The following is a 26749-nucleotide window of genomic DNA, read 5'->3' as shown; positions in this document are numbered from 1 at the left end:
ATGTCAATGATCATGTCAAAGATAATGTCAAAGATAATGTCAATGATAATGTCAAAGATAACGTCAAAGATAATGTCAAAGATAACTTAAAAGATAACGTTGAAGATAACGTCAAAGATAACGTCAAAGATAATGTCAAAGATCATGTCAAAGATCATGTCAAAGATCATGTCAAAGATAGCGTAAAAGATAACGTCAAAGATAACGTCGAAGATAACGTCAAAGATAACGTCAAAGATAACGTCAAAGATCATGTCAAAGATCATGTCAAAGATCACGTCAAAGATAACGTCAAAGATCATGTAAAAGATCATGTAACGTAAAAGATCATGTCAAAGATCACGTCAAAGATAACGTCAAAGATCATGTAAAAGATCATGTAACGTAAAAGATAACGTAAAAGAACAATAACATGTACTTTTTTACTTTGATCTAATTACATCAAAGTGAGAACGTCTCCTTTAGTAATGGTGCGTTGTCATAGGAAATACTTACTTTTGGTGAATATTTCAGGAACTTCATTTGATCCAAATCCATTTTTAGAGTAAAGTGGTGGCGCAGTGGCTCAAGGCGTTGCACATCTGTGCTTGTTACTGCCTCGATGCCACAGTTTCACTTTCTTTGCAGAATATTTCACAAAGATGGTATTAGTACTACTACTACACCAGATCCATTCAAAATATAAGTTTCATTACGTTTGTGACGAGAAAAAAGTTCATCATTTGGATCAGATAAAATGTTATGTTTTTAAGGAAAGTCTAAGATGTAAACGAGGCTGTTTCTCCAACTCAAACATATCAAAGAAGTATTTCAAAAGTCTTATTCCACCTTGAATGACACAAAAGGGGAAGCGATGGTAAAAGTTGCACAGAACGTCCACAGGAAGTGGAACTTCACGTCTGGTGTTGAAGAAGCTCTTAATGCCACAGAGGACATCTTTGTATAATGTCCACATTGTAACTGGAAACGAGACACATTCTAAAGGTTTCCAGATCCTAAAGGTGCTTGTGTTGTTGGTAAAGACGTTGTGTCTCTCTCTTTCTGCTGGACTCAGGAATGGGAAACCAGTGAGTAAACGTGTTTTTACTCTTAAACCTCGTGAACCTCGGCTGCATGTGAAATCTGAAATCTGTCCCTTTGTTTTTATCCCACACGATCTGAAGTTGTTTCTTGACTTGTAAATGCATGTGACCCTCTCGGCTCCTCCATGTCACTCCCTTTTGCCCTGTTTTATCACTTTATTTCAGTTTAAAGATTTTAATGCAGACGCGTCATGAAAATATATACATTATGCTATAGGGCTGCACGATCAATCTCAAATGATTATTTCTTAAATCCATATCAGGATATATGGAGGTTTATTTTGTGTATTTTAATGTCATATATTTTTCATTCAGGCAGAGTTTGTTCTTTAACGTGAGGCTCTGAAGACGACGTCCAAACTGTCTCAAACAAACAGACTAAAATACACGATGAGACCAAATGAAGCTCTCTGGACTCATTAGTTTGTGTCATTTGGACTGTTTGATTTATGCACATTTGGGCTGTTTGATTTATGCACATTTGGACTGTTTGATTTATGCACATTTGGACTGTTTGATTTATGCACATTTGGGCTGTTTGATTTATGCACATTTGGGCTGTTTGATTTATGCACATTTGGACTGTTTGATTTATGCACATTTGGACTGTTTGATTTATGCACATTTGGACTGTTTGATTTATGCACATTTGGACTGTTTGATTTATGCACATTTGGGCTGTTTGATTTATGCACATTTGGACTGTTTGATTTATGCACATTTGGGCTGTTTGCATTTCCAGAGCTCAAAAACACAATAACAGTGAGTTCACAATGATGGACTCTCTTTTTATTGCATGTTCTGCAGCTCATGCTTTGTCCCATTGTGGAGGAATAAATGAGATTGGCTCTCGCAGATTTAGTTTTTACTTTAGGACCATTTCCTTTCTGCAAATACATTTCTCGAGGCTTTTGTGAGCGACGTGAAAATAGAAACATTTTCAATGGTGCAAACAAAAGTGTTTAAGTGTGAATAATGCAGTATAGTAGAGATTGTCCTCACAGTCATAGTTTCATGTATGTTTTAGTTATGCACACTTACTTTTCCAGGTCTAATTCAATTCAGATGAAAATGAGTTGTTTTGTGAGTTTTAGCATGAATCACATCTGAGCCAGTTATGAACAAGTGCCTCACCTTCAACGTCTTCTCAGTTTGATCAAGATGTGAGTTTTGTTGTTTGTAGATAAAGATGTTAAAAGGCTGAAAATGTAGCTTTGTTCATGTAAATGTGGGAGTCTTATTAAAGCTCAGGGCCCATGATACTTACACAAAAAGAGTTCATACTTTGGAACATTCTCCATGAGGATAGATGAGTTTCTGCCGTATATACTGCTGAATATTATCGCAAAAAGAACGACGTTTCCATGGAAACGACAAACAAGCAGGATGAGACTCCTCCAGGCCAAATAAGGCAAATATTGTGGAAATGCAAGCACACTCTCAATAAGGAAGCATATTTCTTATTCATTTTTATTGCAACAAAACCATCCAAAATTGAAAAAAAAAAAACTTTTGTTTCAGTCTATTTTATACACAACAAAAGCAGGTCCTGGGTTTGCTTCCCGGACCATTGGGCCTCACTCTTCTGTGTGTGCATGTTCTCCCTGTGTCTGGCTTGGTTTCTTGCACTCTTTTTTGGGCGTTTCTATTGAACCTAAAACAAGACGGAGCGTTCCACTTTCGCTCGGGAAGTCCAGCTCCTGTGTCGTAAACGCTTGATTGACTTCTTCTTGTTACTTCCTCTAAACTGCTGGATTTGCATACCGCACTTTCATGCCCGATGTGGACACACTTCCTTTAACCTACGCTTTTAGTGACATGCAAAATATCAAATATGAAATGTTAAACTATTAACAATGTATTATATGTGTGTAGGATTACCGTATACCACCAGAGTATAAGTCGCACCAGCCAAAATATGCATATAGTGAAGAAAAAACACTGTCGCACTGGAGTATAAGTCGCACTGGAGTATAAATCGTACTGGAGTATAAGTCGCACTGGAGTATAAGTCGCACTGGAGTATAAATCGTACTGGAGTATAAATCGCACTGGAGTATAAGTCGCACTGGAGTATAAATCGCACTGGAGTATAAGTCGCGTCGCACTGGAGTATAAGTCGCACTGGAGTATAAGTCGCACTGGAGTATAAATCGCACTGGAGTATAAGTCGCGTCGCACTGGAGTATAAGTCGCACTGGAGTATAAGTCGCACTGGAGTATAAGTCGCACTGGAGTATAAGACGCATTTTTGGTGGAAATGTCTTTGATAAAATCCAGGACCAAGAACAGACATTTCATCTAGAAATGCAGTTTAGAATAATAACAGATTAAAGAACATGATGAATAGGTGTACGTATGCTAACGCTAACACCTTCAGCTACATGACGCGGTGTACGTATGCTAACGTAACACCTTCAGCTACATGACGCGGTGTACGTATGCTAACGTAACACCTTCAGCTACATGACGCGGTGTACGTATGCTAACGTAACACCTTCAGCTACATGACGCGGTGTACGTATGCTAACGTAACACCTTCAGCTACATGACGCGGTGTACGTATGCTAACGCTAACACCTTCAGCTACATGACGCGGTGTACGTATGCTAACGTAACACCTTCAGCTACATGACGCGGTGTATGTATGCTAACGTAACACCTTCAGCTACATGACGCGGTGTACGTATGCTAACGTAACACCTTCAGCTACATGACGCGGTGTACGTATGTTAACGTAACACCTTCAGCTACATGACGCGGTGTACGTATGCTAACGCTAACACCTTCAGCTACATGACGCGGTGTACGTATGCTAACGTAACACCTTCAGCTACATGACGCGGTGTACGTATGCTAACGTAACACCTTCAGCTACATGACGCGGTGTACGTATGCTAACGTAACACCTTCAGCTACATGACGCGGTGTACGTATGCTAACGTAAAACCTTCAGCTACATGACGCACAGACAGAACTGTGGTAAGTGTCTGGTATGCTAACGTAATATATTAACAGTTATTCAGATAACTATAGCATAAAGAACGTGCTAACAAGTTTACCAAAGCATCAGTTTTACCCCAAATCACTAAATCCATTGAATTCTTCTTCCTCTGTGTCACTTCTAAACAACTCCACAAACTCCGGAGGAAGAGGAAGTGCAGATTCTTCTTCTGCGTCGCTTAGAGCCTTAGAGCGCCCTCTTGTGGTTGCCAGTGTGAAAATAACAAATAATATCACATATAAGTCGCTCTGGAGCATAAGTCGCAAAACTATGAAAAAAGGTGCGACTTATAGTCTGAAAAATACGGTATGGGTGGATGGTTTAGGTGGACATGGGGATCACTCCAGGATGAAGCAAACTACAACTCTGTGTATGTTTTTGCTCCACCCTTTTCCATCACAACAAACTCAATGACTTTCTCCTGTTTCACAATTAAAACATTTGAAGGAAAAATTTAATGATTCGATTGATTCTCGTAATGGATGTTCATAAATAACCAAAAGAGGAATGTTGCATGAGCCTTTCTGCGCGGAGTCTTGAGTGTTCTCCCTGTGTCCACACTCCATATACTGCACTTTATGACAGTGGTTTCCAGTCGACAGCAGCGACAGGAGCAGCGGCAGGAGCAGCGGCAGGAGCAGCGGCAGCGGCAGGAGCAGAGCTGATACCACATCTATTTCCGTCTGAGTTACAGGAGGGCAGTGGGGTCAAACCATAGTGACCTTTAAAAGTAATATTTGAAATGTAGATGTAGCGTTTAAGATGCTGAGGATGGTCAGGACCTTTACATAATGTTCTTTATGTGGTTCTTAGTTTTTCTAATCAAATCTAATCCCGTTTACAGCATCATTCAGTTATAAAGAGTTATATTATCAATAGAAGGTGTCAGAGAGTTGCTCCTTCATTTTGTATATGAAGCATTCTCATAAAGTGATTTAAGTGAAACCTGCATAAATCACACAAAACACTATTACCCTAAATCTTATATTAATGAATGATGTCAAACACACACAAATAATCTGTTATAGTTTATATATATCATGTATAGACTAAACCTGGACTTAGACAGGTAGATTACAGTTTGTGAAGCTCCAAAGTTTTCTCATAAAGTTTAGTTTAATGATTAACTTAAGCCTGACGTTTTGCCCTTGACATAATAAATAAAGTATAATGTGCTTAAGTGCGATAAAAACACAACTGTGAAACTACCACTTTGAAAGGAACAGAATGAATAGTTATAATATTTGTTTTATTTCATTCACGTTGAACCTTTTGACTCCTATAATCCTCATAAACTGTAATGAAATGTATTTTTCTTTATTCCTGTGTCATCTTTGTAGTTTATTACTTTAAATTTAAAGCTTATTCACTTTTGGAAAAGAGGCGTCGACCTTAGTGTTTTTGTACCTGATGTACTTGTATTTGTATTTGATTAAAATGTTTGGATGTAATTGTAATTAATTCACATTTTTATTGACCTTTTATTTATTTAACCAACGTTTTCTGGTTAAATAAAGGTCAATTAAAAAAAAAGTAACTAGTGAGTGGTATTTTTCATGTGTACTTTTTACTTCTTGTTTCCTTCCTAAGATCAGAGTTAGATCTTTGTAATTATTCACATTTGATGGAGATTCCATAGATTTGTGTTCAGAAAATGAACATTAAAAGCCATATTTCCTTTTAATGAGAACTCCAATTCTGCAGGATTTGTCTTTTGTTTCATTCACAAGTCTTCATATTTAAGCTTGAGGGCTCCTCCATGTTTTTAAAGTCTGTTCATCGTCTGATTGTGCATAACTCAAATCGGCTTTACTATAATATATTATATATTGGAAGTGATGAACTGATTGATTTGTTTCAGGATCGATATTATCGATCCTGAAACAAACTTTTTAAAACGGTTACTTTTCTTTACAACTTGAAAAAGTAAAAGAAGACAACAAAGTTCAATGTGTGAATGATGTTTTCTCTTCTTTCCAGTCTCATTTGTGATCGGAACCACAAGAAGATGCCTCTGGGGGAGCAACACTCGTGGAAGAAGAAAACCGATGTGAAGGAGAAGTACGATTTTAAGGAAGTACTGGGAACGTAAGTTTGTATGAGTTTATATTTCTGGATATGTTTATAGCAGGTTTTTGATTGAACATTGACTCTTTATATCAACAATCTTTGGTGCAGTAGCAATTTGGTATTTGTGATGCAGCCTCACCAAGTCAATGACAAGACGCAGGCAAGTACGCCTTATACGTCTTAAGTACGCCTTATACGTCTTAAGTACGCCTTATACGTCTTAAGTACGTCTTAAGTACGCCTTATACGTCTTAAGTATGCGTTATACGTCTTAAGTACGCGTTATACGTCTCAAGTACGCCTTATACGTCTTAAGTACGTCTTAAGTACGCCTTATACGTCTTAAGTACGTCTTAAGTACGCCTTATACGTCTTAAGTACGTCTTAAGTACGCCTTATACGTCTTAAGTATGCGTTATACGTCTTAAGTACGCGTTATACGTCTTAAGTACGCCTTATACGTCTTAAGTACGCCTTATACATCTTAAGTACGCCTTATACGTCTCAAGTACACCTTATACGTCTTAAGTACGTCTTATACGTCTTAAGTACGCCTTATACGTCTTAAGTACGCCTTATACGTCTCAAGTACGCCTTATACGTCTTAAGTACGCCTTATACGTCTTAAGTACGTCTTAAGTATGCCTTATACGTCTTAAGTACGTCTTAAGTACGCCTTATACGTCTTAAGTACAAGTTATACGTCTTAAGTATGTCTTAAGTATGCGTTATACGTCTTAAGTACGCGTTATACGTCTTAAGTACGCCTTATACGTCTTAAGTACGCGTTACACATCTTAAGTACGTCTTAAGTACGCGTTATACGTCTTAAGTACGCGTTATACATCGCGTTATACGTCTTAAGTACGCGTTATAAGTCTTAAGTACGTCTTAAGTACGCGTTATACGTCTTAAGTACGTCTTAAGTATCCGTTATACATCTTAAGTACGCGTTATGTACGCGTTATAAGTCTTATGTACACGTTATATGTCTTAAGTACGCCTTATACGTCTTAAGTACGCCTTATACGTCTTAAGTACGCCTTATACGTCTCAAGTACGCCTTATACGTCTTAAGTACGCCTTATACGTCTTAAGTACGTCTTAAGTACGCCTTATACGTCTTAAGTACGTCTTAAGTACGCCTTATACGTCTTAAGTACAAGTTATACGTCTTAAGTATGTCTTAAGTATGCGTTATACGTCTTAAGTACGCGTTATACGTCTTAAGTACGCCTTATACGTCTTAAGTACGCGTTATACATCTTAAGTACGTCTTAAGTACGCGTTATACGTCTTAAGTACGCGTTATACATCGCGTTATACGTCTTAAGTACGCGTTATAAGTCTTAAGTACGTCTTAAGTACGCGTTATACGTCTTAAGTACGTCTTAAGTATCCGTTATACATCTTAAGTACGCGTTATGTACGCGTTATAAGTCTTATGTACACGTTATATGTCTTAAGTACGCCTTATACGTCTTAAGTACGCGTTATACGTTTTTATACGTCTTAAGTACGCGTTATACGTCGTAAGTACGCGTTATACGACTTAAGTACGCATTATACGTCTTAATTACGCGTTATACGTCCTAAGTACGCCTTATAAGTCTCAAGTGCGCCTTATACGTTTTTAGTACGCGTTATACGTTTTTATACGTCTTAAGTACGCGTTATACGTCTTAAGTATGCGTTATACGTCTTAAGCACGCGTTATACGTCTTAAGTACACGTTAAGAGAATGAACATTTACTGCTCTGTTTTAGAACTGAATGATGTTTGAGAAAGTATCTTGATGGAATGATATTGATGCACTTAGAATGGTGCATTTGAAGAGGTTTAAGGGTTCATACACGAGAAGACCTGGGGGGAAAAGGATATGTTGTTGTTGGTAACCCTTGGTTACAGCTCCTCCCGGTTGTTCTATTTGCTCACTTCCTTGGTTGTATTTTGTACTGAGCTTGTTATTGAAAGCAGACTTAAAATAAATGATTAAATGTATGTATGGCTTTGGCTAGGCTTATGTTTGAGGTTCAGCTGTGTACTTAGCCGAACAGAACAACTACTGCTACTACTACTACTACAACTACAACTACTACTGATACTACTACTACTACAACTACAACTACAACTACAACTACAACTGCAACTACAACTACTACTACTACTACAACTACAACTACAACTACAACTACTGCTACTGCTACTGCTACTAGGGTTAGGGTTAGCGGAATTAGACTCTTCTTTTCATTCAAATAAAGGAAATGCTGCCCTAACCTCGTCTTTATGTCTGTGATACAATCAGGGCTCGAGCATGGGGCACGGGGCTCGGTACGGGGCTCGGGCACGGGGCTCGGGCACGGGACTCGGGCACGGGACTCGGGCACGGGACTCGGGCACGGGGCTCGGCACGGGACTCGGGCATGGAGCTCGAGCATGGGGCTCGAGCATGGGGCATGGGGCTCGGCATGGGGCTCGGGCATGGGGCTCGAGCACGGGGCATGGGGCTCGGCATGGGGCTCGGGCATGGGGCTCGAGCATGGGGCATGGGGCTCGGGAATGGGGCTCGGGCATGGGGCTCGAGCATGGGGCATGGGGCTCGGCATGGGGCTCGGGCATGGGGCTCGAGCATGGGGCTCGGCATGGGGCTCGAGCATGGGGCATGGGGCTCGAGCATGGGGCTCGGCATGGGGCTCGAGCATGGGGCATGGGGCTCGGCATGGGGCTCGGGCATGGGGCTCGAGCATGGGGCTCGGCATGGGGCTCGAGCATGGGGCATGGGGCTCGGGCATGGGGCTTGGGCATGGGGCTCGGCACGGGGCTCGGGCATGGGGCTCAGGCACGGGGCTCGAGCATGGGGCATGGGGCTCGGCATGGGGCTAAGGTCAGAGATTGAAGAGCATCACTTTTGTCAGGAAACACAGGAAGTAAATCTGCAGATCGTCTGCAGTGAAACGCTAAACCCGAGTGGCAACATATACAGAGAAACAACATGGGGCCCAAAACAGAGCCCTGGGGCACTCCACAGAGTACTTCTACTGCAACTACTACTACTACTACTACTACTACTACTACTACTACTACTACTACTACTTTTACTACAACTACTACTACTGCAACTTCTACTACAACTAATCCTTCTGCCATATTTCAATGTAGAATAGAAATACTGGTTTGGCTGTTGGAGTATTTAAAGTTCTTCTTTTGTTTGAAGCTTAGTGAGTGACGTTGTGTCATGAGACTGAATGTCTAGCAGTCACGCACATCCTTGTTTGTTCACCATTGTTTTTATAGACTCTGGTTTAGTTTAGGCTTAAGTTTATTCAGCCCGATATCCATTTCCTTCAGGCGGCAGAAAGAGGCTCTCAGCAGAGTGTTTGTGTGGCAGAGTGGTTATCCTCGTCCTGTCAGTGATTGTAACAATATATAGTCATTATATCGCCTGATGGAAGCTGGGACTACATACATTTTCTTTGCATTTGGGCTAAAGGTGGGCAATATATATCAAAATGGTGTACGTGAATGTTGTTTTGAAGGTATGCAAAATGTAGCTATTAAATAAATAGTTTATAGTGAAAAATGCTAGAAAAAGAGCTGCTTACAAATAACAAAACTAAAAGAAACTTTTAAAAGAGGATATGAGGTGATATATTAAATGATAATGAAGCCTCAAGTAACACGATTGACATAATATCATTTGACTGTTGTTATCAGGATGCTGGGGGGAAAGCAATTTGTGGTGATACTAAAAAACTAAAGTTAAGCCGCAGAAAGTGAAATAAATAATGTATTTGACCAAGCCCTAAATTGTTTAATTAATTAATTCATGATGTATTAATGATATTGTACATTTAGAAAATAATTGACTGTGATTCTGCAGCTTTAGGGTTATTTTCATTGGCATAAAGTACTTTGGATATTATTGTTTATAGTGATATTTTCAGTAGTAGTACATGGCACTTTGAAATGACTGGGAGGAGGTTGTGGGTTTGACTCCTGAGACTTGTGTGTAAAGTGTCCCTGAACTTTTTCATGACATCACAGAGGGATTTTTACAACTCCTTCACTTCCTTCATTTTCTGTTTGTATTGACAAAGTGCAACTTGATGAAACTGTGATGAATACTTATGCCACCAGACTAAATCATAATTAGAAAAACAAAAGCACTTTAAAACATTTTGTCTGTGTTCTTGTTTAGATGTAAATCCTGTTTAGTCCTGGCAACTGCTTTTCTTCCACTTGGATCTCGTATTGACCAGGTTATTTACATGTGCCGTTCTGACGCCGTTTGACCTGATGCAAACCTCTTTTATTACTAGTTCTGTTCTTGTTAAGACCTGGTTCAAATCCAGTTCAAATCCTGTGTGGAGTTCTGCTTCAGACTCGTTTCAGACCCGGTTTAGATCTGGTTCTATCCTGGTTTAGACCTGTTTCAGAGCTAGGGTTTAGAGATCTGGTTCAGATCTGGTTCAGATCTGGTTTAGATCTGGTTTAGATCTGGTTTAGATCTGGTTCACACCTAGGTAAGACTTGGTCCAGACCTAGTTTAGACCTGGTTTTACATCTGGTTTAGACCTGGTTCAGACCTGGTCTAGACCCAGTTTAGACCTGGTTTTACATCTGGTTTAGACCTGGTTTAGACCTGGTTTAGACCCAGATTAGACCTGGTTTTACATCTGGTTTAGACCTGGTTTTACATCTGGTTTAGACCTGGTTTTACATCTGGTTTAGACCTGGTTCAGACCTGGTCTAGACCCAGTTTAGACCTGGTTTTACATCTGGTTTAGACCTGGTTTAGACCTGGTTTAGACCCAGATTAGACCTGGTTTTACATCTGGTTTAGACCTGGTTTTACATCTGGTTTAGACCTGGTTTTACATCTGGTTTAGACCTGGTTTTACATCTGGTTTAGACCTGGTTCAGACCTGGTCTAGACCCAGTTTAGACCTGGTTTTACATCTGGTTTAGACCTGGTTTAGACCTGGTTTAGACCCAGATTAGACCTGGTTTTACATCTGGTTTAGACCTGGTTTTACATCTGGTTTAGACCTGGTTTTACATCTGGTTTAGACCTGGTTTTACATCTGGTTTAGACCTGGTTTAGACCTGCTTCAGACCTGGTTCTGTCCTGGTTTGGACCTGGTTTTGTCCTGGTTGTCGTGGTAACTCTTTCCATAATGGACTCCCACAGTCTCTATGGAAACAAACTTTTTGATTTGCTATTTATAATCTCCACAGAGACAGAGCATGTGAGCGAGCTGCTTAAGCTGCTCCACGTGTTTTATTCCGTTTTATACTTTAGTGAGGACATTTTGAGTCTGAAAGAAACAAATCCATCTAAACTTGATCATCTTTAGCTTTCTCACATTCACAGATAACGACAGATTTACTGAGGCCGCTGCTTGTTTCATTTAGACCAGATTAGGCCTGTCACCATTAGAAATGTCACATTATCATTATTATACAACATTAATATTCACATTTACTGAGACAGACAACAGTGACATGTTTTGTTTTCTTTCATTCCCAGTGTCTTCCACATCCTCTAGTTTGAACATGTGTGAAGTATTTCAATGTTTTTAGTTCAGGGGTTAGGGTTAGGGTTTAGGGTTAAGGGTTTAGGGTTAAGGGTTAGGGTTAGGGTTAGGGTTAGGGTTTAGGGTTTAGGGTTTAGGGTTAGGGTTAGGATTAGGGTTTAGGGTTTAGGGTTAGGGTTAGGGGTTAGGGTTAGGTTTGGGTTAGGGTTAGGGTTAGGGTTAGGGTTTAGGGTTAGGGTTAAGGGTTAGGGGTTAGGGGTTAGGGGTTAGGGTTAGGGTTTAGGGTTAGGGTTTAGGGTTAGGGTTAAGGGTTAGGGGTTAGGGGTTAGGGGTTAGGGGTTAGGGTTTAGGGTTAGGTTTGGGTTAGGGGTTAGGGGTTAGGGGTTAGAAGACCCTAACCCTAACCAAGACCCAAAACAAACCCCACAACAATAAAATAAAATAATCATGACGCAGCTCTTGGAGCAAATAATGCTATTGACTAAACTCTGCTCATCTTTGAAGTATCAGCGGCTCCCAGACGGGCCCCAGCGTCCATCGCCTCCGTTTTTGCCATTTTTGGACATTGTAAAGTTAATACACCAAAGCCACTTTCTTCACCTGTTCTTCCATCACACAGCTACACAGGGAAACACTCCTCCACTGAGCATGTGCGCTGGACGCCTCGGACGCGCGTCTGGTAAGTTTCTTTTATGTCCGGGCGTCCAAAAAAAAGTGTCCAACTCGGGCGTCGGGCGCAAATTTGGTTGCAGCGGTGTAAACGTAGCTTTAAAGGTCCAGCAGGGGCCATGTTTCTGTTTGGAGCAGCCTAAATAACACTCTTAGTACTTGATTTGAAAACTTGAATGCACAACAAGAGACTGCACTGCTCTCTTATCTAGTCTGGAGTAAAACAGGTTTGAAGGTGAGTTTGTAATACAATTAAAGGGTATATTTGGCAAAAATTATCAAGATTGGCCCAAAAATGTCGGCAGAACTTTATGATGGAAAAAACGGTCGATCCCTAATAGTAATTACCGTGACATGCTTAACCCTTTTTCTAAAAAAAATTACTAAAACCTCTTCTTCTGATTCTTTTATTATAACGATTGCGCCTGAGTCCAGCTCACTGTCACAAGTCGAGGTGAGAAAAACAGATGGAGATTAAGAATAAAGTCCAACACTTTCACGGCTTCAAGATTAATCACAATTTGACACAACTGGAAAATCGAAAAGGCTCAAAGCAAAAGCACTTTCTTTATTTTTTCATGTGATCTTATGCTAATTCTGATTCAAAAATGGTTCAGGAAAGGCCAAATTTTGTCCCGTTTATGTTATTTTTGTAGAATCGACGCTTGTTCAGTCAAGTAACTAGTTTTGATTCTTGTTTTAATATTAATTAGTATCCGATCTTTGATTCTTTTGACAACGCTATCTGAAATATATAATTATTTTGTTTTATTACTTTGTCAGTTTCGACCCTACATCTATTTCAGTCTGTTGTTTTCTTGGACTTTAAGCCAGGGCTGTAAGCTTTTGGTCACTTTGTCGATTAATCGGTCGAGGTAGATTAGTTGAACAAAGTTTTATTATTCAACTAATTATTATTTTATTGAGATTATACATTCGAAATCTGAAATGTATTAATGGAAAGCCCCTTACGAAGTGCAATCTCATTTTCAAGGGGTCCAAAACACGTAACACAAAGACAGACCGTTACACATACAGTACAATAGACAATATACAATACTTACGATCCACAACACACAGACAGGACGGTCCCTAGTTCGTCAATAGTCCAAGAGCGATCCATTGCAGAAAGAATCACAAAGGCAATCATCATTCTGGACAGACTGAACAGATGAATACAGCGATGAGAAGAACACTTACACATTTACACTTCCCAGCACTGTCCAGAAACAAACACATGGAATCACCACAGCAAATAATAGATGTTTCTGCAATATTGGAATGTAAAAAACTCATCTGAACTAGAAGCATAAGCAACTTTGTACAGGAATGACCAGCGTCGGACAGAAAACAGTGCAATAGTGAGTACTTCCAAACGAATATGTTAAGATACTGACAAACATGTATATGAACCCATCAGCAGAAAGTAGAAGACACAGTGAGTTAGATGGAGTATTTGGAGTGACTGATCCACTTTTTCTGCAGTTTTGGGTTAGCCAACCCTAAACCTGTAAACCCTTATCTTCTTTTGATTTGATTCTCTACATTGCAGATTTGGGTTTGTGATTCTCTCTAGTGGATCCGTTCAGGGTTAGTTCTGGCCTGTCGTCCTTGGCGTTGCCGGTCAGCTGCAGTTTTCATCGCTCGTGGATCAGTAAACACTCAGATTAAACCTTAAGCTCTGATCCTCTTCAGGGTCAATGTCAATAAGCTATCTGCGTCTGAAACGATCCTTAATCTGTCCACGCCTACTCGCTGTAGAGACACAGCAGGACGAACAGGACAATGCAGTTTTAACATAACGTATTACTTATGGGCACAATTGTCTATACAGTATAAGAAATCATTTGACAAATATGGTTTTATGTGTTTCCTTTGGTTTAATCATCTTTAGACATGATTTACCACATACTGTCCTGGTATGGACAAAAGACAGTGTTAAACTTATCAGCCAATACATTATTTTCATTTCAGCCATCAAAATGAGAAAAAAGCACCCAGGTTTAGAGATGTATTAAATAAAAAAGATCTAAAATTCTGTCACTAAAGGGCATATTTTGACACTGACTTTATCTGAACTTAAGAACACATAATAATATATGTGTGTATATATTGCTGGCTTTACATTCCCTTTTGGTAATGGTATCAAATTTGAGTTTGAAATATTACTATTGTGATAAGGATGGGCGAGACTGAAATACATGTATTCCTCAATATTTTTTAGGGATTCTTAGTTTAGGTTTAATATGTAAATGAAATGTAAAAGTACAAATGCAGAAAAATCTCTTCATTCTTTTATTTGGAAGTTTACAACATTTTCATTTTCAATCATCTTTTTTCCTCGTTTTTGTGCTAAACAACATTCACAATATTGTCAATATTTGGATCATCAGCCCATCTCTAAACGGGACGAGACCATGTTTTTAGTGTTAGACAAGCACTGCATTCATTTTAATAGAGAACCGCAACTTCATCACTCATTGTTCAACAACTACAAGAGCAAACGCCGACTTTAGTTTATATACTGTGACAAATACAGACACGAAGACAAGGAGGGAACATAAAGTGGTCGAACGGCCCAAATGTGTAAAGTTATCCATGAATGCTAACATAAGCTGTGGGCAAAATGCTACCGCAATGCTAGCTGCTCAACATTTACAGAACAATCCCTTTACCTCCATTAAGGCTCAATTGTGAGTTGACTTTAATTACGTGTTCTTAAAATACACATAATCTGCCAGAAAACATATTAGAAGAGGGGAAAAGTTGGGTTTCCCCCACACCAGACCTGGCTCTCATATGACGTGCTGCCGACTGTATCTACACAGGGAGAACATGCAACGTTCACACAGAAATGCCCCACCAGACCTAGGAATCCTTTTGGCTGTGAGGCTACAATGCAAACCACTATGCCACCGTAGATCTGGTTTAGTCCTGGTTTAGACCGGCCGGTACTTGGGACCCGGTTACGGCACATCCCAGAGTGCTTTGCGAAGCGCTCAGGGCATGGAGAGAGGAAGTCCACCGAGCAGAGGCTGATCAATGATAACGATGGATTAGCTGTGTTTCCCTGTCCATTATGTGGAGCAGTCACATGATCATGATCGACCTCAGACGTATGACGTGCTCTCGGACGACAGTGGCCAGAGGCGCTTTGTGTACGTTATGTCATGAACCTTCACATGATGCTGTATGAGCAAAAGGATAGTCTCACAAGCAGACTAATATACAGAATATCGAGTATAGTAAGTGATGGGCTACCAATAGTACTAAGTATCGCAATATCGATCCTACGCTGATACCAATATGTGTTGTTTATCGATGCATTTTATGTATTAAAATGCAGTGAAACGTATGTTTTCCTAGACGTTGAGCGTTATCATTGTCTTTGCCCCACCCCTGGTATGTGTAGGTAACCTCAAATGTAAATTAAAGCCGCAGAGCGACGATGATGGCTCTCGCCTCCCGCGCGACCCCCTTCCCGCCCGTCCATGTTTTCTGCTGCGTTTTGCGGCATACCAAACGAAGCTCAGTAATTCACCGTTGATGATTGCATAGTTTGCGATTCAAATAGTAGTTTGTCCTGACAAATTGCAAGATTGTGCTGAACGCAGACCTGAGCAGGGAGAAAGAGAGAGCGCCTCAGTAACCTGGGACTTTTCATTGATGTTCAGGCGGTCAAAAATACCCGAGTAGTACCAGAAAGAATAAAGTCTAAAGAATAAAGCCTAAAGAATAAAGTCTAAAGAATAATAATTCTAATGCGGCACGAGAGGAAATGTTCCATCAAAATAAAAGAGGAAGAGGAAGTGAAGGCATTCATTGGGTTCTCTGCTGGTCAATTGTGAAAATACACAATATCTGCAATGCACTTTTTTCATGGCGTCTCAAGGAGAATATAAACCATGAGTTTCAAACAAATCAGACAATGTTGAGTTTTTCACACAATGGGTAGGGGGCGCTATAGAGTACATTTGTTACATGGTATTTATTTCCAATCAGTCCATAAAAACGCATTAGTGAGTGAAATATGGGCTCCGTAGATCTTTTCCAATAGGCGTGACTTGTCCTTGAAAACACTGAAAATTAAGCCTTTTTTGAGGGCGTGTTACGCAGAGACCGTAAAGAATATCAACATTCTTTTGAATATTTATTAAATTTCAATGTCTTTAGATGCAAAAGGTGTTGTTTTGAGCTCGATCGGACAAAAAACCTGGGACAAGTACGATCTTGAAAAAAAAAAGTCAAACGTGGCGGTGCCACTTTGATTCGACATGGCTGACTTCCTGTTTATCATAGAGCGATGCTGCCAGGTGCGTTTTACTCGTCAAAGGTCAGAGGTCAAAGGTAGCTCTATCGCTGTCCCAAATTGCATGTGCCTAGGCCAAAGATTAAGAGTTTCATGTTTTTTATTTTTTGAACTAGTCGGCGCTGTTGCGACCGGCGTTCTACAAGCTCCATTTTATTGGAGTTCAGGCCGAGCCGATCGCGTCTATGTCCCATGTGTGACCTATGACCCCATGTGTGACCTATGAACCCATGTGTGACATTCATCAATGTTAGGGGGTCAAAAATGCCCGAGTTGTGGCAAAATTTTACCATGCAAAACTATAATAATAAGAAGAAACCATGGCAAGAACAAATTCTCGAGCATTCCGTTCCGTTGGAACTTCATGGCTCGAGCCAACTAAAGGTACTAAAGGTTTAAAAAAAGAAAAAAAAGTTTTGAATTCATCATCTATGAATATGTATATTTTGATCTGGTTCGGTCGTTCACTCGTAGTTATAAAATCTGCTTTTAAAAGCATGGAAAATAAACTATAGTGCAGTTTGCCATTCACATTTGTGCCTGTTTTCCACTTCAACATTGACAGGCTCATATCTGATCCTCGTTTTATCTTCTGAACATCACCATTGGAATGAGAATATTAAAACTGGAGATTCATTTTTTTCTCCAGTTTTGCCTCCAGTATCGATCTTGTCTTTTGACAATCATCGTAAACTGATGTATATTTGAGATCATATGAAATTTGTACATTTGAATATTGTAATTAGCAGGCACACTCTATTTAGATGAAATAACCATGTCTATCTGGCCCTGGGTGGTCTCCGTCTGGCCCTGGGTGGTCTTCGTCTGGCCCTGGGTGGTCTTCATCTGGCCCTGGGTGGTCTTCATCTGGCCCTGGGTGGTCTTCATCTGGCCCTGGGTGGTCTTCATCTGGCCCTGGGTGGACTTCATCTGGCCCTGGGTGGACTTCATCTGGCCCTGGGTGGTCTTCATCTGGCCCTGGGTGGTCTTCATTTGGCCCTGGGTGGTCTTCATCTGGCCCTGGGTGGTCTTCATCTGGCCCTGGGTGGACTTCATCTGGCCCTGGGTGGTCTTCATCTGGCCCTGGGTGGTCTTCATCTGGCCCTGGGTGGTCTTCATCCGGCCCTGGGTGGTCTTCATCTGGCCCTGGGTGGACTTCATCTGGCCCTGGGTGGTCTTCATCTGGCCCTGGGTGGTCTTCATCTGGCCCTGGGTGGTCTTCATCCGGCCCTGGGTGGTCTTCATCTGGCCCTGGGTGGTCTTCATCCGGCCCTGGGTGGTCTTCATCCGGCCCTGGGTGGACTTCATCTGGCCCTGGGTGGACTTCATCTGGCCCTGGGTGGTCTTCATCTGGCCCTGGGTGGTCTTCATCTGGCCCTGGGTGGTCTTCATCCGGCCCTGGGTGGTCTTCATCTGGCCCTGGGTGGTCTTCATCCGGCCCTGGGTGGTCTTCATCCGGCCCTGGGTGGACTTCATCTGGCCCTGGGTGGTCTTCATCTGGCCCTGGGTGGTCTTCATCTGGCCCTGGGTGGTCTTCATCTGGCCCTGGGTGGTCTTCATCTGGCCCTAGGTGGTCTTTGTCTGTTTCTAGTTGGTAAAGCTGAATTGTTTAATTGCACTCGGGTCATTAATGCTTGTATTTGTGCCGTTCTGATGCATCTGTGCAGCACCTAAAGCACAAAGACCAGACAAAGTGAGAATGTGTGAACGTTTGTGTGAAGCTCTAACCACATTGTTTCAGTGCCACGACTCTAGCATATTAAACATAAAATAATAGATGGACAGTTCAGACTCGGGATGTTAAGATGATTCTGTTAATCGATGATCTTGATTATCCATGTTTTACAAAAACAGTTTGTATGTAAAATCTCAATGAAAACAGGACTAAAACTAAGACTAAACATTGTTGCAGAAGTCAAATATACACAGACTCTAATCTCAATTTGAACAAAGTTAGCTATAAAATACAATTGAAACTTCAGATAAACATGAAAAGCAGACAAAACATACTTATTCGTCCTCTCACATATTACACATTACATTTCCATGCACAACAATACAAACGTAAGACTCTAAAAGCACTGGACACAAACATCAGAACTGGACACAAACATCAGAACTGGACACAAACATCAGAACTGGACACAAACATCAGAACTGGACACAAACATCAGAACTGGACACAAACATCAGAACTGGACACAAACATCAGAGGTCATCATGTCATATTTTTAAGTTGCTGAACTGGGACAATCTTATTCAATTCAAAACCATGTGTCTTATGTATCGGATCAAACATGTCTGAGGACGACATCGTCTCATCTGACTCTGGCACATTTACAGCGTTTGGTGTTGGTTCGTGTGGAATGTCCCTTTTCAAAGCATTCAAAATAAACACGCATCATTGTTAAATCTTGCTATTGTTTCTCGTAACACAGTCCAAACTAACCCAAAGCACAAATCCACAAATCCAGGACTGAACTCATAAAACATGGGCTAAATGGAGCGCTTCAAGTGGGACTGAAGCGGTGGTGAGAACGTCATGTTCCTGCAGCAGTTTAAGGCCATTTGATCATTAAATATGTTTAAAATGCGCTTTTACTTGAAAAATAGCAACAAAAAGGGAGCAAAAAACGACACAAATGCTACAAAAAATATGAGGACAAACGATAATACTGAGAACTACTTTCTGTTACGTTATATAACGATGAGGCAGGATACGTTTCATTCACAGCTTCACTAAAAACAAGCTTAATGAAACAATAATAATTAGCAGTAAAAGTTATTCAACCCTCTAAAGCTCAAATCCAATCGTATTACGAAGAAAATCACAACAAATGTCATACACGATAAATATTGAGCCCCAAAATATATTGTTCCAGATATTATTTATGGAACGTTCAGTGGATATTGTAATCATCGTGACAGAATGTTTAAACTGAACATCTCGTATGTGCAGCTCCATCCTGAGTTAGGGTTAGGGTTAGGGTTAGGGTTAGGGTTTAGAGGTTAGGGTTAGGGTTAGGGTTAGGGTTTAGAGGTTAGGGTTAGGGCTAGGGTTAGGGTTTAGAGGTTAGGGTTTAGAGGTTAGGGTTTAGAGGTTAGGGTTAGGGTTTAGAGGTTAGGGTTAGGGTTTAGAGGTTAGGGTTTAGAGGTTAGGGTTTAGAGGTTAGGGTTAGGGTTTAGAGGTTAGGGTTAGGGTTTAGAGGTTAGGGTTAGGGTTAGGGTTTAGAGGTTAGGGTTTAGAGGTTAGGGTTTAGAGGTTAGGGTTAGGGTTTAGAGGTTAGGGTTTAGAGGTTAGGGTTTAGAGGTTAGGGTTTAGAGGTTAGGGTTAGGGTTTAGAGGTTAGGGTTAGGGTTTAGAGGTTAGGGTTAGGGTTAGGGTTTAGAGGTTAGGGTTAGGGTTTAGAGGTTAGGGTTTAGAGGTTAGGGTTAGGGTTAGGGTTTAGAGGTTAGGGTTTAGAGGTTAGGGTTTAGAGGTTAGGGTTTAGAGGTTAGGGTTAGGGTTTAGAGGTTAGGGTTAGGGTTTAGAGGTTAGGGTTAGGGTTAGGGTTTAGAGGTTAGGGTTTAGAGGTTAGGGTTTAGAGGTTAGGGTTTAGAGGTTAGGGTTAGGGTTAGGGTTTAGAGGTTAGGGTTAGGGTTTAGAGGTTAGGGTTAGGGTTTAGAGGTTAGGGTTAGGGTTTAGAGGTTAGGGTTTAGAGGTTAGGGTTAGGGTTAGGGTTTAGAGGTTAGGGTTTAGAGGTTAGGGTTTAGAGGTTAGGGTTAGGGTTTAGAGGTTAGGGTTAGGGTTTAGATGTTAGGGTTTAGAGGTTAGGGTTAGGGTTTAGAGGTTAGGGTTAGGATTTAGAGGTTAGGGTTAGGGTTTAGAGGTTAGGGTTTAGAGGTTAGGGTTTAGGGTTTAGGGTTTAGGGCTAAGGGTTAGGGTGCGTTCAGGGAATGTTAAATCTCCCCCAACAGATAGGGTTAGGGTTAGGGTTTAGAGGTTAGGGTTTGGGTTAGGGTTTAGAGGTTAGGGTTAGGGTTAGGGTTAGGGTTTAGAGGTTAGGGTTAGGGTGCGTTCAGGGAATGTTAAATCTCCCCCGACAGATAGGGTTAGGGTTAGGGTTTAGAGGTTAGGGTTAGGGTTAGGTTAGGGTTAGGGTTAGGGTTTAGAGGTTAGGGTTAGGGTTAGGGTTTAGAGGTTTAGAGGTTAGGGTTAGGGTTAGGGTTAGGGTTTAGAGGTTAGGGTTAGGGTGCGTTCGGGGAATGTTAAATCTCCCCCGACAGATAGGGTTAGGGTTAGGGTCAGGGTCAGGGTTTAGAGGTTAGGGTTAGGGTTTAGAGGTTAGGGTTAGGGTTTAGAGGTTAGGGTTAGGATTAGGGTTAGGGTTAGGGTTAGGGTTTAGAGGTTAGGGTTAGGGTGCGTTCGGGGAATGTTAAATCTCCCCCGACGGATCAACCTTTGTAGCACCAGGAAGCAAAGGTTTCCCGAAACTTACCTCGTCAACCCTCGAACGTGATGGAGCAGAAACTGACCAGTGCTGACCGCAAGCGCTGGACTGTGACAAACTCAAATCCTTACCAATGTTCCCAAAATGTTCACTTGTTTCTGTGTAAAGCTCATTATTGTATCTCCATCTGCTTTGTTTTGTAAGAACACTTTTACCTAACACCAATAAGTCATTTTTAATAGGTTGTATGCATTTTGATCTTATCTTTCGAAGCCAATCCATGCTATAATTTGTACTTTTGACTCTGGTTTGGCAGACACTGCACATCTAAGCTCTGGGATCAGGAGATAAAAGAGAACTTAAGCCGTTCGGGTTCGGGTTGGAGCGTTCCTCGAAGCACAGGAGTCGTAAATCTCAAAGATACAAACATCAAAGAGCTATTGATAAGGTCAACGCTGAAAACACACAGTGTTTTTCATCCGTGTTCAATAATTCATATAGTTCAGATTTGCAAAAGAGAAGAAAGTTTAAAAAATACTCCAAAAAATAACAAGGCATTCTAGACAAGTTCAAACAGAAGGTGCACGTCATAATGACTGAGCCCCAAAAGATAGTTTCATCCTTTATTGATGGTAAGTAGTATTTATCCTGAGCCTCTTACAGACACAGCAGATAAAACTGAATCAAGTCTAAACCGGGGTTAATTCCTTGGGTTAGGGTTAGGGTCCCTTACCCTAACCCTAACCCTTCCCTTGTTCCTTGTCCCGACTTACCTAACCCTACAGGAAGTACAGGGTTCAGAATAAGCGGTATCGCAAAATATGATGCAATTTCTCTCAAATGCGATGCATTCGTCAGAAAAAAAGTGTTTTTGTATTGCAGCTTTTGAGATACAAAAATGCGTGTTCAATTGTATCACCAAAGCGCCTAAAAGTACTGATCACTATAGGACGCTGTGTGGACATGACACATGTAGGACGCTGTGTGGACATGACACATGTAGGACGCTGTGTGGACATGACACATGTACGACGCTGTGTGGACGTGACACATGTAGGACGCTGTGTGGACATGACACATGTAGGACGCTGTGTGGACATGACACATGTACGACGCTGTGTGGACGTGACACATGTAGGACGCTGTGTGGACATGACACATGTTGGACGCTGTGTGGACGTGACACATGTAGGACGCTGTGTGGACATGACACATGTAGGACGCTGTGTGGACGTGACACATGTACGACGCTGTGTGGACATGACACACGTAGGACGCTGTGTGGACATGACACATGTAGGACGCTGTGTGGACGTGACACATGTAGGACGCTGTGTGGACATGACACATGTAGGACGCTGTGTGGACGTGACACATGTAGGACGCTGTGTGGACGTGACACATGTAGGACGCTGTGTGGACGTGACACAAGTAGGACGCTGTGTGGACATGACACACGTAGGACGCTGTGTGGACATGACACATGTAGGACGCTGTGTGGACATGACACATGTACGACGCTGTGTGGACGTGACACATGTAGGACGCTGTGTGGACATGACACATGTAGGACGCTGTGTGGACGTGACACATGTAGGACGCTGTGTGGACGTGACACATGTAGGACGCTGTGTGGACGTGACACATGTAGGACGCTGTGTGGACATGACACATGTAGGACGCTGTGTGGACGTGACACATGTAGGACGCTGTGTGGACGTGACACATGTAGGACGCTGTGTGGACGTGACACATGTAGGACGCTGTGTGGACGTGACACATGTAGGACGCTGTGTGGACATGACACATGTAGGACGCTGTGTGGACGTGACACATGTAGGACGCTGCTGTCTCAGATCCAGAGTCTGAAAGTGGGAGGAGCCACAGGTAAAGTTAGTGTCACAGATTCAGACTCTGAGGTCAATAACTCCTAAACGCAAAAGTCTTTGCAGATCATTCACAGGCAAAATATTCATATTTACACTGCAAGTGACACAACCTCGTTTTAAAAATCAGATGTGTATTTTGGGCTCAGCGAATCACACGCTCCGAATGTGCAGAGCCGAGACGAGTGCTTAGGGGCCGTCATCAAATAGCAAAACGAAAAATGGAATGGAACGTCAAATAGAGCGGTACAATTTGAATAACACAATAAATACACACATACATGATGGAAACACCACAGCAACATTTATGTTTCCATCAGACGCTTAATACATATTTTTTTTGAGTGTAATGACAATTAATATGTAAATGAGACTTCTGCAAATAGTCATCTGATGATGATGATGTGGAAGAAAGTTGTAAATAAGACCATCTGACTTTGTGTTAATTAATTTGTTCAGCAACTAATTTTATTTGCAAGTTTTGTTTTATTTTAAAAATACATGTTTAAAAAGTGTTTAAAAGTTCATTTGTTAAGAGTTTTTTTTAAATAGAATGTTTACAAATACATTTGAAATAATTAATCTTGTTACGTCAATGGAAAATATTGATTGTTAGTCACTTTCGTGTTTTGCTGTGTAATTATCAAATTGCTACACAAATTTGAAAAAAATAACGGATTGTTTAGCAGCTGCTGCACAAGTGAAAATCCTTCATCTGAACCTGAAGTAGCACTTCCTGTAATTCCACAGTAAAAGCGTGAAAACAACATAGTCACCAAAAGTGTTATTATAGTTTTATGTGATGATTGCGCCAAGAAACGGGCACGTTCCTCATTCCACTTTATTCCATGGTAAAAAAAAATAATAATGATAATAATAATTCATCCAAACCCAATAAAAACTTTATAACTATCACAAGGAAACATAAGTAGGAAGTATTTTCTTGATAATAATTTGGAAAAGGAATGTGCAAAGTACATTTTTCTTGGGCTGTTTTCACACTTGCACAAACAGCATCAATATTGGGACTAAAATGGAACTATAACAGGACCGAACCAGAACCAGAACTGGACCAGAACCAGACCAGAACCAGAACCAGAACCAGAACCAGAACCAGGACCAGAACCAGAACCAGAACCAGACCAGAACCAGACCAGAACCAGAACCAGAACCAGAACCAGAACCAGACCAGGACCAGAACCAGAACCAGAACCAGAACCAGACCAGAACCAGAACCAGAACCGGACCAGAACCAGATCAGAACCAGACCAGACCAGACCCAGAACCAGAACCAGACCAGAACCAGACCAGAACCAGAACCAGAACCAGACCAGAACCAAACCAGAACCAGACCAGACCAGAACCAGACCAGAACTGGACCGAAACCGGACCAGAAACAGACCGGGGCCAGACCGTGGATTAACTGTGCCATCTCCTTCATATACTGTTATATGTGTATACTCGTATACTCGTATACTCGTATACTCATATATTTATGAGTATATGTATATATAGAGAGCTGTTTCACTGCTCTAAAAGAAACTGCAGGTTCCTAAAGTCCACGTGAGTTTTGCCCTGTGGCTCTGACCTGGTTCCGTTTGTTCTTCCGGGTTCTTCTCCATCTGCTCTGAAACTGAAACTATCTTTAAAGTCTGAAACTATCTTTAAAGTCTGAAACTATCTTTAAAGTCTGAAACAATCTTTAAAGTCTGAAACTATCTTTAAAGTCTGAGGGTTTAGGGTCTGGCACATTTAACAAACTGAATCTGATGATCTGTGTCTGAAGAGCCTGAAGTCTTTTAGTTTGGCCAGGTTTGGATCCGGCTTCAAAAGACAAAAAAGTAATCACAATATTTTCTCTCGCATTGATCTTTCCAGATTTTTATATTGGATTTTTCCTCGTAAAAAGAATAAAAGTTCAAAAACAAGCCTCATTTATCACAAGAAACACTCATTTATTCCGTCAAAAGTCTGAACATTGCTTCTAACACATTCTCAAAAAACAAAGTAAGAGACATTGAGCTCAAAAATGTACTTTTACTGTCCATTAATAGCCAATAATAGTTCATAATAGATTTGTCTTCTTTTATCAGTCGACTCAAATATTTGTAGTCGGTGCGTTCACCGTGAAGAGGCGGGGCTTATCAGAGCTGCAGCTTTGAGCAGGAAGTCAATGGACATGATTCTATGACTAAACCTTCAGAAGTGGCTTTCAGAGTGCACGTTGTAAAGAGAAAAGATTGAAATATACTAATAAAGTAAAACAGGGAAACTTAAGAACAACATGTTTGTAGAGCTCAGAACCTCAGACACATTTGTAAAAATACAGATTTTGTTCTTTGCAGAGGACGTTCTGTTATCTCGATTGCAGCCTTTACAATTTGATTTGATTGCATATTGTGAAGTCCTAATTTGTCATAGTTTTAGTCATTAATAAGTACATATTTTTTCCCGCTTTTGTGACACTGATAAAAACTATGACAAAATCAACACTGGCCCTGAAAGTGAAAGGATTGGGTCAAATCCAACTCCACTTTAATGTATGATGTTTTCTATGAACCATCATTTCCTCCACAAACAACATTATTCAGTCTTATTCTGCATAAAAACCACTGAGCTTGTAGTTTATATCCGTACAAACATGTTCTGAAAGTTATTCAACATTTTATCGCATATTTACTGGCCGTACGTTTCGAGAATTTCAAATTGTGAGAGAAAATCCAAAAGCTGTGGGAAAAAAAATCACCTGTGGAGATCGTAAGATGTGAAAATCGCTGCACTTTTGATGGGTTTGGTTTTACCTACGGGCGCGGCCATGTTTGCAGATGCTCATATGTGGTCAGCGTGCACACCGGTGCAGACCGGTGCTGACCGGTGCTGACTGGTGCTGACCGGCACTTAAACGCAACGGTGCTTTGGAAAACGTTGTGGGACGAGTGGATCTACAGCTCATGGGACACGAGCAGACGACAACAGAGCGCTGACCGCTCTGTTGTCGTCTGCTCGTGGCTCTTTTCCTGTGGTTGGATTTGTTTAAAGATGTAGAGAACTATTTGATTCCATATCTGCACCAATAAGGCCACTTCAATGTGAAGCGAAACTTCTGACAAAAGAAAACTGCAAAACCTGTGCCAGGATTTAAAAAAGAAAGAATCCGACCGACCTGGATTTTTGCTCAATGTTGAGGTTATTACTATGACACTATTTCTTTGATTTGGCCTTAGTTTGATGAGTCCAGGCCTTTTTCAGTCTTACAAATCGCAAATCTAATCGCAATATTTGTCCGCAACTGGATATTTTTTCCCAAATGGTGCAGCACTAGCCTCAACCTTCATCTTTTGTTTGATTGATTTAATTCTCTTGATGAAATAAAATCTTGTCTCTCCCTGACCTCTGACCTGTCACGTGACCTGTTAGCGCTGTCGCAATCTGGACGTGGCACGGGACAGATGGAGAACATGCTGCTAAAACATGAGATTCTCTGCAACAAAAACCCTTGGGCAAAACTCAAAAAGATATTTCTCACATTAAGTAAAGTAACGGTGGTAAAACGCTCTTTGTTGAAGCGTCTTTGCGGCGTATGGCGTCTCTGGCTCGGGAATCGTGTGGAGCAGATGGAGACAAAAGACCAACGTTTTATATAGAGTGTGTTGTATAAAGTGTTTAATTCTAGTGCTTTCTGCACTCGTGGTGTTGTGATGGTGCTGGGAATTACTTAGTGACAAAAAAGCTGTGAAATTTGTCATCTTTGAATTCCAGTTAC

The 26749-nt window shown here is 41.1% G+C and overlaps 1 protein-coding gene across 1 annotated transcript in view; it reads left to right on the top strand.

The window, feature by feature from the left end:
- Nucleotides 1-1013: 1013 nt before the first annotated feature.
- Nucleotides 1014-26749, top strand: part of LOC140375598 (calcium/calmodulin-dependent protein kinase type 1-like) — a 71942-nt gene continuing 46206 nt past the window's right edge. The window contains exons 1-2 of the mRNA XM_072461875.1: nt 1014-1067; nt 6067-6174. Of these exons, the coding sequence (XP_072317976.1) occupies nt 1057-1067; nt 6067-6174 (119 nt within the window). The 5' untranslated portion in view covers nt 1014-1056. The remainder of the gene's footprint in view (nt 1068-6066; nt 6175-26749) is intronic.

Source organism: Eucyclogobius newberryi, unplaced genomic scaffold (assembly GCF_026437365.1).
Source record: "Eucyclogobius newberryi isolate DKJ021-1_F unplaced genomic scaffold, fEucNew1.0.hap1 SCAF_33, whole genome shotgun sequence".
Classification (NCBI taxonomy): domain Eukaryota; kingdom Metazoa; phylum Chordata; class Actinopteri; order Gobiiformes; family Gobiidae; genus Eucyclogobius; species Eucyclogobius newberryi.
Note: the sequence above shows the minus strand (reverse complement) of the source record. Positions and strands in the feature narration are given on the sequence as shown.